The sequence below is a fragment of the Nerophis ophidion genome, linkage group LG18, assembly GCF_033978795.1.
Source record: "Nerophis ophidion isolate RoL-2023_Sa linkage group LG18, RoL_Noph_v1.0, whole genome shotgun sequence".
Classification (NCBI taxonomy): domain Eukaryota; kingdom Metazoa; phylum Chordata; class Actinopteri; order Syngnathiformes; family Syngnathidae; genus Nerophis; species Nerophis ophidion.
The window spans coordinates 13,465,480-13,479,186 of NC_084628.1; the positions used below are offsets into that span (position 1 = coordinate 13,465,480).

Here is a 13,707-nt window from a genome sequence, read left to right on the forward strand (position 1 = left end):
GACTTCAGTGGATTATGCGACCTCCTCCTGCAGCTCAAAAAGGCAGCTGTGATCTTGGCTCCTTTGCTTCTCTCAGAGACAATGGCGTTCACAGCAGCCATCTGACTTTCAGGTATGACTTTAGAATCTCACTAAAACACTACTAACACAATAAGCAGATAAGGGATTTTCCAGAATTATCCTAGTAAATGTGTCTAATTGCATCTGAAACGTTCCCATTGCCGCCGCGCTGCCTGCAGCCGTCGCCTTTTCTTTTTTTTCCTTTTTTTTTTTAAGTGCTTCACTCTAACTTTCCTCATCCACGAATCTTTCATTCTCGCTTAAATTAATGGGGAAATCATCGCTTCCTTGGTCCGAATAGCTCTTGCTGCTGGAGGCTATGATTGTAAACAATGTGAGGATGTGAGGAGCCCAACAACCCGTGACGTCACGCGCACATCGTCTGCTACTTCCGGTAAAGGCAAGGCTTTATTATTAGCGACCAAAAGTTGCGAACTTTATCGTCAATGTTCTCTACTAAATCCTTAAAGCAAAAAAATCGCAATATCGCGAAATGATGAAGTATGACACATAGAATGGACCTGCTATCCCCGTTTAAAAAAGAAAATCTCATTTCAGTAGGCCTTTAACCCCCAATTCCAACCCTTGGTGCTGAGTGCCAACCAGAGCGGTATTGGGTCCCATTTTTATACTCTTTGGTATGACTCGGCTGGGGTTTGAACTCACGACCTAATAATCTTAGGGTGGACTCTCTAACAACAACGCCACTGAGCAGGTGCGTACGCCTGGCTAAAAAAGTTAGCATGCTATAAAGCTAAATGATAAATGAAGTTGGGTGTAGAATACTATATTCTTTTTCAACATTCACACAATTATACACTACACAACACTTACCAATAAAACGCCACTAGATGACAGTATGACTCTGCAAACACCGGCCTATTGCCTCTCCATTATGTATGGATGAGTAGTTTATTATATAGAGCAGTGTTTTTCAACCACTGTGCCGCGGGAAATTATGTAACTTCAACTAATTGGTCCAAAAAATATTTCTTGCAAATCAATAATTATAATCTACAAACAATATGCTGTTGCTTAGTGTCTGTGCTGTGTGAAACTCTGCAGGGTGACCACGTAATACTTCATGTCAGTAGGTGGCAGCGGGTAGTTAATTGCTTTGTAAAAGTCGGAATGTGTCGGGTGAGACGAGGATAGTTTTTTGTGACCCCAATATGCAGACCACAGCGGGAGACAGCGTGCAGGTAAAAAGGTACGTAATGCTCTAACCAAAAATGAACAAAAGGAAAAGGCAATTGCTATGCAAAACAAAAATAAAACTGAACTGCCTACAAAGTAAACAGAAACCATAATTGCCAACCTTGATACCTCCGTTTTCGGAAGGTGAGGGGTGGGGGGGCGTGGTTGGGGGCGTGGTTAAGAGTCAAATATTTAATATATATGTATTATATATATATATATACATATATATATATATATGTATATATAATAAATAATTGAATTTCAGTGTTCATTTATTCACACATATACACACACATAACACTCATATACTCATTGTTGAGTTAAGGGTTGAAATGTCCATCTTTGTTCTATTCTCTGTCTATTCTACATTCTATTCTGTTCTATGTACAGTAGATGGCAGTATTGTCCTGTTTAAGAGTGTCACAAGTTCACAACATTGCTGTTTAGGCAGACGAACTGCTTTACGGTAGATGAAAAAAAACGTGACTGCTGTTGTGTGTTATTATCGGGCTGGGAGGACTTAAATGAAACTGCCTAACAGTAAACCCAAATAAGAAACCAAGAACTCGCCCTCGGTCATTCAACAGTTACAATGTCATTGGGCAGGCTCGCTCTTTATTTTGTGGGAAAGACTGTGGACACGTCACTCAGGTCGCATGGAGCTGGAAGGGGCGTGGCCTCCAGCTCCGCCTGAATTTCGGGAGAAAATTTGTCCCGGGAGGTTTTCGGGAGAGGCGCTGAATTTCGGGAGTCTCCCAGAAAATCCGTGAGGGTTGGCAAGTATGACAGAAACAGAATGCTGGACGACAGCAAAAACTTACGGCGTGCACATAGTACATCCATACATCATGTGACAAGCAACAATGTCCACACAAAGAAGGATAGCAACAACTTAAATAGCCTTGCTTGCTAACACAAAGCAGGTGCACGGAATAGCGTTCAAAGGAAGACATGAAACTGCTGTAAGAAACCACCAACAAAACAGGAAGGGCCACCAAAATAACAGTGCAAGACAGGAACTAAAGCACTAAACACAGGAAAACGCTAAACAAAACTCAAAATAAAGCACGACAACGTTGTGCAGTTTCATTTTTTAACGTTTTTTGCTGGTGGTGAGCCTCTGGATTTTTTTTTTTATAAAATGTGCCTTACCTCAAAAAAGCCCCGCTGCCTTGTGGATTGGTCAGGGAAGACAAAAGGCAAGGGCGGTCCTCTGACAGACCGGAGCGCCGGCAGCCTCCTGCAGCTGTGAGGAGGTGCCGGTCGTCCTGGGTTTCCCTTGCCAGCAGATACAGCTCCCCGCAGTTAAGAAGCGACGTTGGAGTCTGCGCGTCTCCCTCGTCGAAAAAAGACCTTGACTGCGGGGTGGGCGGATGACGGTTGCATACTGTAGATGCGCCACATCGGTCAAAAAGGCGGAAGAAGGCTGCAACAAAGATGGGCGCCCAATTGTCTTGGTCTCCATGACATTGGACCCTGACCTTCTCTTTGCCGAGGACAGTGTGGTGGCTTGTCTGTGCACCAGTCTCATCACTTTAAAAGAGTCCACGCGTACTGTATTTCCTTGAATTGCCAAAGGGCATATAGTATGCGCCTGCCTTGAATTACTGCCGGGTCAAACTCGCTTCGCAAAATAATTAGCGCATGCTTAGTATTACCGGCTGGTCAAAGTCGTGACGTTACAAGTGACACTTCCCCTATTATCATTTTCAAAATGGAGGAGGTTGATTTCAATACCGGTAATTTGAAATAGCATAAAGGAAAGAAGATTAAGAGCTATTCAGTAGGATTTACGGTCCAAGTTTACATCACACTCAAATTTTTACTGCATGCCTTTGGTAAGTGCCGAACTGAGAAGAGGTTTTAAAATAATTAGCGCATGCTTACATTTACCGCATGCCTTTGGTAAGCGCGAGAGTGAGAAAAGGTTTTAAATTAATTAGCGCATGCTCACTTTTACCGCATGCCTTTGGTAAGCGCGGGAGTGAGAAGAGGTTTTAAATGAATTAGCGCATGCTTACTTTTACCGCATGCCTTTGGTAAGCGCAGGAGTGAGAAGAGGTTTTAAATTGATTAGCGCCACGGCGGCAATTCAAGGAAATACGGTAGGCCCTCTCCTCAAGGCAATCCCACCAAGAGGAGGACAATCATACTCTCATACTTCAAAAAAGGTTGAAAACACAGATATAGAGTGGTTAACTTTTCTTTGCGTATTCTCAAACTGCCGCCATCCTTTATTTTGTTTATTTATTTGTGAAGTGTGACCCATATAGAAGTCAATATAAGTCAATCACGGAAAAAGACGGTGGAGGTTGAATCCCACATGATCCCGTTTCAGACTCTGTACAAGGCCAGTCAGGAGAGCGAGTGCTACATCATCGACGCCGAGGTGATCACGCACGACGTGCCCTACCACGACTACTTCTACACCCTTAACCGCTACATGCTCACCCGGGTGGCCAAAAACAAGTGTCGTTTACGGTGAGGGAATGCAGAACACACTTAATGTTTGTTTGGTTATTATCATATATTCTCATTGTTGTCGTTATCGTTATGTCACCCGCCAGGGTATCCACAGAGCTGCGTTTCAGGAAGCAGCCGTGGGGGCTGGTGAAGGGCTTCATCGAGAAGAACTTCTGGAGCGGGCTGGAGGAGAACTTTCGCCATCTTGGTAGTTTTCTGACTCGTTTCTGAAATATCGAGCTTTTCCCTGCAGGAATATGAAATGAACAGACCCATGACGGTAGACTGACCATACGTCCTTTTTTCCGGGACTGTCCGGGGTGTCCGGGCGGGGTTCCTTAAGTGCCTCATATGTCCGGCGTTTTGTGTCGAGTTTGCGTGTATTTTACATGTACGTACAGGGTTAAACACACTACAAATTGTGAAGGTGTGCGCACGTAGCAACTTTCCCGAGGGAGGGGCAGAGACAGAGCGAGATAGAAAATATATCGTCAATCAAGGCATACTTGGTCAACAGCCACACAGGTCACACTGACAGTGGCCGTATAAACAACTTTAACACTGTTACAAATATGCGCCACAATGTGAACCCACACCAAACAAGAATGACAAACACATTTCAGAAGAACATCTGCACCGTAACACAACATAAACACAACAAAACAAATACCCAGAACCCCTTGCAACACTGACTCTTCCGAGATGCTACAATATTCTGTAAACCCAATTTTGAAAATTCCAAGCACCAACACTGTTGTCATCAGAGGAGAAAAAATGCATTTTTTACATATATATATATATATATATATATATATATATATATACAAATTTTGGCAAATTTTCACCTAGTCCCGGCCTTGGCACGCATATATGTGTCCTCTTTTTGGGATTTCAGAATATAGTCAGCCTACATGACAGTGTCTCCATCTTCTTGTCCCAGAACTGGAGCTGTCTAAGTTGGAGGACATTCTCACCGAGTCCCACCAGCTCTCCCCGAAGGCTAACAAGGTGGTGAAGAACGCCACGGTGAGGCGGAAGAAGAGGCCCGCACCCCACATGCGTAGCCAGCATATGGACGAGGCGCTCAGTCCGGTCACCACGCCGACGGACGAGGAGGTCATCCAGCGCATCAAACAAGTGGCGGGCTCCACGCAGACCCGGCATCAAAGCCCGCAGCACTGCCACCTGCCGGGAGGCTTTGCTTTGTACAGCATCTCCAAACTGCTGCTCATCATCAGCTTTGTGTAAGAAGACACTTGTCACATTATGTACTGGCAGTAGATAATTTATACATATTGGACGCATCATTAGGTACACTCTCATCATCAAATATGATGTCCGCTTGCATCGGGTTCAAATGAGTACCAAATTTGTACTTTTATAGTTGTTGCTGTTGTTGTTTATTGACTATGTCATAGTCAGCTCCACATCATACATGTAGTACATAATATACACACACACACACACATACATATATATATATATATATATATATATATATATATATATATATATATATATATATATATATATATATATATATATATATATATATATTAGAAGGGGCTTCACGGTGGCAGAGGGGTTAGTGCGTCAGCCTCACAATACGAAGGTCCTGCAGTCCTGGGTTCAAATCCAGGCTCGGGATCTTTCTGTGTGGAGTTTGCATGTTCTCCCCGTGAATGCGTGGGTTCCCTCCGGGTACTCCGGCTTCCTCCCACTTCCAAAGACATGCACCTGGGGATAGGTTGATTGGCAACACTAAATTGGCCCTAGTGTGTGAATGTGAGTGTGAATATTGTCTGTCTATCTGTGTTGGCCCTGCGATGAGGTGGCGACTTGTCCAGGGTGTACCCCGCCTTCCGCCCGATTGTAGCTGAGATAGGCGCCAGCGCCCCCCGCGACCCCGAAAGGGAATAAGCGGTAGAAAATGGATGGATGGATGGATATATTAGAAGGTGTGGGAAAAAATCAATTCGAATACGAATCGAATCAAATACGTTGTGCGATTCAGAATCATTTCTCTTTTTTTTTTTTTTTAATCAATCCAACAAACCACTACACAGCAATACCATAACGATGCAATCCAATTCCAAAACCAAACCGGACCCAGCAACACTCAGAACTGCAATAAACAGAGCAATTGAGAGGAGACACAAACACGACACAGAACAAACCAAAAGTAGTGAAACAAAAATGAATATTATCAACAAAATGATCAATATTAGTTATAATTTCCGCATGGCAGTGATTAAAAATCCCTCATTGACATTATCATTATACATTTATGAAAAATTACAAAAAAGAACAATAGTGTCACAGTGGCTTACACTTGCATCGCATCTCATAAGCTTGACAACACACTGTGTCCAATGTTTTCACAAAGATAAAATAAGTCATATTTTTGTTTGGTTTAATACTTAAAACAAATTTATATTATTGCAATCAGTTGATAAAACATTGTTCTTTATTTTTTTATAAATCTAGTACTCTGCTAGCATGTCAGCAGACTGGGGTAGATCCTGCTGAAATCCTATGTATTGAATGAATACAGAATCGTTTTGAATCGGAAAAATATCGTTTTTGACTCGAGAATCGCGTTGAATCAAAAAAATCGATATTGAATCGCGACCCCAAGAATCGATATTGAATCGAATCGTGGGACACCCAAAGATTCGCAGCCCTAATATATATATATATATATATATATATATATATATATATATGTATGTATGTATGTATGTATGTATGTATGTATGTACAACCATTTACCATTTTAAGTACTTAATGACTAATTAGGAGCAATATCTTACTAATTTGCATGTTAATAAGAAACTAATTAATGGTGAATGTGTTCCCCATACAAAAGTGTTACTGAAAATTGTATTAAGAAAATAAAATTAAACATATCTCAAAAGGTTATTGGGAAGTATAAACCTTTTTTTTTTTTTACATAGTTGCTTTAACTAATATCCAGTTTACTCTGTACCACATTTTATCAAGTTCATCTGGAGCCGCATAACTCAATTTGCCTGGAACAATGTGCTTACAATTCTCAATAAATCATCATAAGTGAGTCACATAAGTCATTTATACTCTTATTCAAAATAAGATTAGACTTCACTATACCAAACCGCTATATTAGATTTGTACAATTTCTTAAAATGCTCAATGTTTGAACAGTGTTTAAGCTTTATAGGCACTGACTGAATTATTTCGGTACTACCGGGTACCAATTCATGTCAAATTAAAAGGTGCCATGTTTCGATATATTTGTTGCACGTAACATCACGCCCGGTTGCAGATTCGGTCCGGTTCAAACACTTGGCGGACAACAAACACTCAAGCAGCGGACTCAGTGGGACTCCCTCTAGGAAATGTCACAACTATTTTTATCCCAGCAAAGCAAGTATGCCTAATAGAGAACGTACATAAAGGCTCCACTTTTCAAAATGTGCTATCTAGATGCTAATTTGCACTGGATTTGCATTAGATATGCTACAGATTAGCGTTAACGATTTTACATGGCGATTTCGACCCGTCCAACTAAGATGAATGTTACAGTCAAACAGCTTGTCTTCCACAAGTGCAGTATTTACAGTACAAACACTTTGTAGGACTCCACAAAAGACAAGACCGGGCAGAGACACACCGAGAACAAACTGAAATTAATGCGTACTTGCAAATCAGACTCAGAAGTGTAAAAAACAGGATACAATAACTGGATAGCACTGTTGTCATCAGCTCACTCTTAAATGTTAGAAAATAATTAGGAAGAGGGTACTCCGGCTTCCTCCCACTTCCAAAGACATGCACCTGGGGATAGGTTGATTGGCAACACTAAATTGGCCCTAGTGTGTGAATGTGAGTGTGAATGTTGTCTGTCTATCTGTGTTGGCCCTGCGATGAGGTGGCGTCTTGTCCAGGGTGTACCCCGCCTTCCGCCCAATTGTAGCTGAGATAGGCGCCAGCGCCCCCCGCGACCCCAAAAGGGAATAAGCGGTAGAAAATGGATGGATGGATGGATTTCTTATTACATGCAATAGTACCAATAATTGGTACCGTTTCAGGTATCGATTCCCTAGGTATCTTTATGCATAATATAATAACACCGCAGATGTAGCAGAAAACTTACAGGTCATTACAAAATAAACTACTGCCCCCTGCAGGCGTGGAGTGTTAATGTTTACGATCACTTCAATGTATAAATATGCCTCTGGATTTCATTATTAATTATATATTTGTTTTAAGTAGACTGTCGCTTTTACAGGGAAAACTTTACATTTACAAGATGTTACTGTAAAATAGTTTGTTTTGTTTTTTTTACATTTTACGGTAAATATAAAAACAGTATCACTGTTTTGTTTTGTTTTTTTACAGAAAAAGCTGGCAGCTTAGTTGCCAAAATTTTTACTGTTAAATTTACATTGCTTTTTACAACATTATGTTGTTAATGGAACAACAGTACAAAATTATTTTTTAGTCTGGCAATTTAGCTGCCAATTTTTCTACCGTAAAAACAAAATGTCTAATTTTTCCATTTACAGCAATACACCGTTAAAAACAACATTTTATAGTAAAAATATGGCAGCTCAGTCGAGAGAAATCTAACGCAAAAAAATCTAGTTATTTCAATTTACGGCAATATGCTGTAAAGAACACCGTAAAATGAATGATCATTTTTATTAATTTGATGGGTAGTTTGCTGTAAAAATTATAAGTCAAGCAGATATTTAAGTATTTATTTTTGTTTACACAAAAAATGTTGGGAAAGTACAATGATATACTGTAATATTTGTTGCAATAATGGGTGCTATTAAAGTTTAAAAGGCATGCAATTTCAAGCAGTAAATATATTTTTTCTGTCAAAATCAAAATAATTTATGACATTTAGTGACAAAATATTAAGTAATTTATTGACACACATTATTTCCAGGTGTTTGCGGACCAAATGAAATTATGTTGTTCCCCCAGGCCTTGAGTTTGATACCACTGCATTAGAGCAGTGGTTCTCAAATGGGGGTACGCGTACCCCTGGGGGTACTTGAAAGTATGCCAAGGAGTATGTGAGATTTTTCAAAAATATTCTAAAAATAGCAACAATTCAAAAATCCTTTATGAATATAGTTATTGAATAATACTTCAACAAAATATGAATGTAAGTTCATAAACTGTGAAAACAAAATCAACAATGCAATATTCAGTGTTGACAGCTAGATTTTTTCGTGGACATGTTCCATAAATATTGATGTTAAAGATTTCTTTCTTTGTGAAGAAATGTTTAGAATTAAGTTCATGAATCCAGATGGATCTCTATTACAATCCCCAAAGAGGGCACTTTAAGTTGATGATTACTTCTTTTTGTAGAAATCTTTATTTATACTTGAATCACTAGTTTATTTTTCAACAAGTTTTTAGTTGTTTTTTTTATATCTTTTTTCCAAATAGTTCAAGAAAGACCACTACAAAAGAGCTATATTTCGCACTATTATACAATTTAATAAATCAGAAACTGATGACATAGTGCTGTATTTTACTTCTTTATCTCTTTTTTTTCAACCAAAAATGCTTTGCTCTGATTAGGGGGTACTTGAATTAAAAAAATTGTCACAGGGGGTACATTACTGAAAAAAGGTTGAGAACCACTGCATTAAAGTGTACCTAATGTTGTGGGTGTTTCAATATGACATAAACAGCATCATCACAAACATATTTTTTTCCATAACATATAATATGAAACTTCTAGGAATAATGCAGGAAAGATGTTGTTATTGAGTGTAACCCTGATCTCCTTTTTTGCACTGCCATCCGCAGGATCTGTCTGAGGTACTTACAGTTTGTTTAACCACTTAAGCCAAAACATATTTTTTATAGATATGTATGTTTAAATATGCATCTTATTGTTGGTTTTATTTGTGTTGTGGTGCTTTTCTTCTACCCTCAGTCTGGTCCTGCTGGTGGTCCTCAACTTGATGCTCTTCTACAAGCTGTGGATGCTGGAGTACTCTGCACAGTCCTTAACCACTTGGCAAGGTGTGCGGCTACATGAAAGGTTTGCACGCACTGACACACACAGACGCACACACAATGTGTGTAACTAATGTAGACATTCAGCTTGCTTTGTAGGCCCGCAGGGGCCCTTTAAGGGTGCATCCGTCACACAAATGAACACCTTTCAACTTACCCTTCAATAGGGGTCACGCTTGGGTGTTGCCGCCTCGTAATTGCTTTTATTTTTGGTTTGTGTCGCCAGCAAACTTCCCCAAACACAAATGGAGTGGGCCCAGCTCCTGGAGGCGCAGCAGCGTTACCATGACGGCGAGCTGCAGAAGTGGCGGGAGATAATCAAGTCGTCTGTGGTGCTGCTCGACCAGGTACTCACACATCCAATATTATTGTATTTTTCAAGCATTTTAAATATAGTTTATTGGATATGTGTGGATCCTGGAATTTAAGCTGTTCGAAAGTTGAAAATGTTGTTAGTAATGGGAAAACATAATTGTGTGTGTTTGTAGCTCTAAAGCAAATGAGCTATCTTGGTCCACATCTGAATGTGAGGATCTAAGAAGCACTATTAGGTACTTTGGCTTTTCAGTACAGTGGAACCTTGATTCACGTTTTTGAACATGATTCGTAAACTGAAACGTCTGTACAGTGAAGCAGAGTTCTGGATAACAATTGATGTTATCATAAATAATTGGTTTTATATAAAAAAAAAATATATATATACACACACACACACCTGTGTTGGCCCTGTGACGAGGTGGCAACTGGCAGCTAGGTTAGGCTCCAGCCGCCCACGACTCAAAAGCATACTTGCCAACCTTGAGACCTCCGATTTCGGGAGGTAGGGAGGTGGGAGGCGTGGTTAAGAGAGGAGAGGGAAAATTGAGTTTGAGACCCCTGCCGTAGATGTCATTGTCACATATGCATGTAGATGGCAGTATTGTCCTGTTTAGAAGTGTCACAACATTGCTGTTTACGGCAGGCAAACTGCTTTATGGTAGACGAAAACGTGACTGCAGTTGTTGTATGTTGTTACCGCACTGGGAGGACGTTAATGAAACTGCCTAACAATAAACCCACATAAGAAAACCAAGAACTCGCCCTCGATCATTTGACAGTTATAACGTCATTGGGCAGACACGCTGTTTATATTGTGGGAAAGCGGACGTGAAAACAGGCTGTCCTCACTCAGGTCCGCATGGAGCTGTAGGGGGCGTGGCCTCCAGTTCCGCCGGAATTTCGGGAGATTTTCGGGAGAGAATTTGTTTTCGGGTGAGGCGCTGAATTTCGGGAGTGTCCCGGAAAATCCGGGAGGGTTGGCAAGTATGCTCAAAAGGGACATGCGGTAGAAAATGGATTATTGGATATATATCTATATATACAGACACACACACACACAATAATATATATATATATATATATATATATACATATATATATATATATATGTTCTATATATGTATGTATAAGACCTCCAAATTCGGGAGATGGGGAAGTATTCATATATATACATATACACACATATATATATATATATATATATATATATATATATATATATATATATATATATATGAATACTTCCCCATCTCCCGAATTTGGAGGTCTCAAGGTTGGCAAGTTTGATCAACGCCGCAACCTGACGTTAAATAAACGTTGTCGAAAAGCATGTTGTTTCAAGGTTGTATTTGGGTTGTAGAACTTTGGTTGGGAAATGACCACATTTCAACGGTCAAATTAACATCAGATCCTAACATTGATCAAACGTCGTCACAAAGCTTGTTGTTTCAACGTTGTCTTTGAGTTGCTCAACCACAGGACCTCATTCAACAAGCTCTCAACGTCGTGTTAATGTCTTGTGACTGCAACGTGTTGCAACCCACCCCCGGTTCCAGTGTACATAAACATTTATCCTTTATCCTCGATCAGATGAAAGACTCTTTACTCAACCTCCAGCTAGGCATCGGCTTGAGGGACTTCAGCTCGGAGAGCGACGACAAGACGAGTCACGACCACTGATCCCGCCACCGCCACAAAAGGCCGAGAGGGCATGCTGTGCAATATTGGACCACTTTTTTTTTTTGTTTCTTTGTATTACAAGTCTGTGTGCAGGGAGCCAGAGACCAGGGAAGAGCTGGTCCGGGAACAGTCGTGAAAGGCTAGGAAGCGTCACTGAGGTGTTGTGGGGCACTGCCCCCACCCCCCAACCCGACACCCACCCTACTGTAAGCCATGTATCCTCCTTAGGCAGGGAGAAGAAACTACTGCATGCATTTAGAGCACTTACAGTAAGTCCCCTCAGTGTTCATGTGGTTCCAGTCTGTGCGTGTACAACAACAAAAAACCCAGAAGAGGACATTTGGAGGTTTCTACTCTCTCTTGACTGTTCCAAATGGTCCCCCTAGAGGTCCTCGCTGCAGCGTCTCCTTGCAGTACGCTAGTGGTCTTCTTGTCAGGGCTGGTTCCCCGACCACACAATCTGCTTTCATAGCAGAATGTAGAAATAGAATGTATAGAATAACCACTTTCAATAAGGGACACTGCAGCCAGACTCGTAGAGGGACGTCTTCGTACGTGTTTTATTACTAAACTGTGACTATATCGCTTTAGAAGTGTTTTCGATTAGAAAGATTATATTTGAAATATGAGTATTTCATGATTTAATATATATATATTTCAAAATATATGAGCATTACCTATATTTATTGTTCATTTATGTACATAAGAAATGACCGGAGCTCTCGAGCTGTTGAAGAATTTCTAAGAAAAAAAGTTTTCTTCTTTCAAAAACAAAAAATAAATAAATAAATGCATGCCAGATATGTCTGTGACATGTCCAGTGTGCAAGTACGAGTCTGCTTTTGTGCGATTATATTCGCACGTGTGTGTGTGGGTGTGTGTGTGTACGAATCTGTGTGTGAGTGAGTGCACGTGTGTGTGCTGTAAAGTGTGACATTTTTATCATTCCACACCTTTTTTTTTTTTAGTGTTCCGTTTCTGGTTCTTGCAGCCAGACTGCCTTTTTTTTTTTATATGTATGCATTAAGGTGCAGCTTTGCTTTTAGCCCCATTCAGAACAACTTTTACAATCTCAAAATTTTTAATCAAATGTTTTTTGGGGGGAAAAACTGCATAAATTGCCGCAATCAGTGGTCATTTTTGTAAATCACACAGGAAGCAAATGGAGATGAAAAAGGTTTTAAGTCACGAGCAGGGGAGAAGCAAGAGAGCTTTGCTGCCTCACGCAGCAGAGAAAGGACAGGGAGAGTCGGTAGGGATGCAATCAGGAAAAAAAAAAAAGTTTTTTAATTTTTTTTAACGGGATTTTTTTCAACACACAGTCCTAATGTTACAAGAAAAGCAACGTGTAGTTCAACACAAATAAAGTGGTCAGTAGGCTGAAGAAATTGATTGTTGCAAGTAAAAAAATGTTTAATGTTTAAAAGTGGAAATTCTCAGTGAAAATGTGACAGTAATAATACCAAAAGACAAACTCAGAAATGTACTTTCTATGTGACCAAAAATGTTGCATTAGCATGTAACATGCCAAATTTACTTTAACAAAATAAAAATAAAAAGTGGTAATTTTATATGGAAGATGGTAAGAACACAAAAAGACAATCAGCAAGTGTCTCCAAATGTGACCGAAACATGTTTACATTGTCTGAGAATAAAGTTGTAAACTTGCAAGAGAAAATGAGTAATTCTACAAAACTTAGGTGGTAATTTTGTTTGGAAAATTTGACAGGAAAAATGGAACAAAAAAAAAGACACATTGGACAAATTGCTCCAAAATTGAGCAAAATTAAATACATTTTACCAGAATAAAGTTGTAATATTACAATAAAAAAAACTTTATTTTATGAAAATGTAGTAGTCAATTTATGTGAATTTGATGTTGGGATCAATGAAAGACAAACTAAGCAAATTGCTCCAAATGTAACCAAAACGTTTTGGGGGGAAAAAGGTGGTAATTTT

At 39.9% G+C, this 13,707-nt stretch overlaps 1 protein-coding gene across 8 annotated transcripts in view; it reads left to right on the forward strand.

Moving 5' to 3' along the window:
- gramd1bb (GRAM domain containing 1Bb) overlaps nucleotides 1-13,707 on the forward strand; it is a 400,828-nt gene that overhangs the window by 385,752 nt on the left and 1,369 nt on the right. For all 8 annotated transcript variants that reach the window (XM_061878757.1, XM_061878759.1, XM_061878758.1 and 5 more), the window contains 6 exons: nucleotides 3,599-3,741; nucleotides 3,828-3,931; nucleotides 4,664-4,967; nucleotides 9,668-9,775; nucleotides 9,977-10,097; nucleotides 11,659-13,707. The exon at nucleotides 11,659-13,707 is cut by the window's right edge and continues 1,369 nt beyond it. In XM_061878757.1, coding sequence (XP_061734741.1) covers nucleotides 3,599-3,741; nucleotides 3,828-3,931; nucleotides 4,664-4,967; nucleotides 9,668-9,775; nucleotides 9,977-10,097; nucleotides 11,659-11,748 — 870 coding nt within the window. In that variant the 3' untranslated portion in view covers nucleotides 11,749-13,707. The remainder of the gene's footprint in view (nucleotides 1-3,598; nucleotides 3,742-3,827; nucleotides 3,932-4,663; nucleotides 4,968-9,667; nucleotides 9,776-9,976; nucleotides 10,098-11,658) is intronic.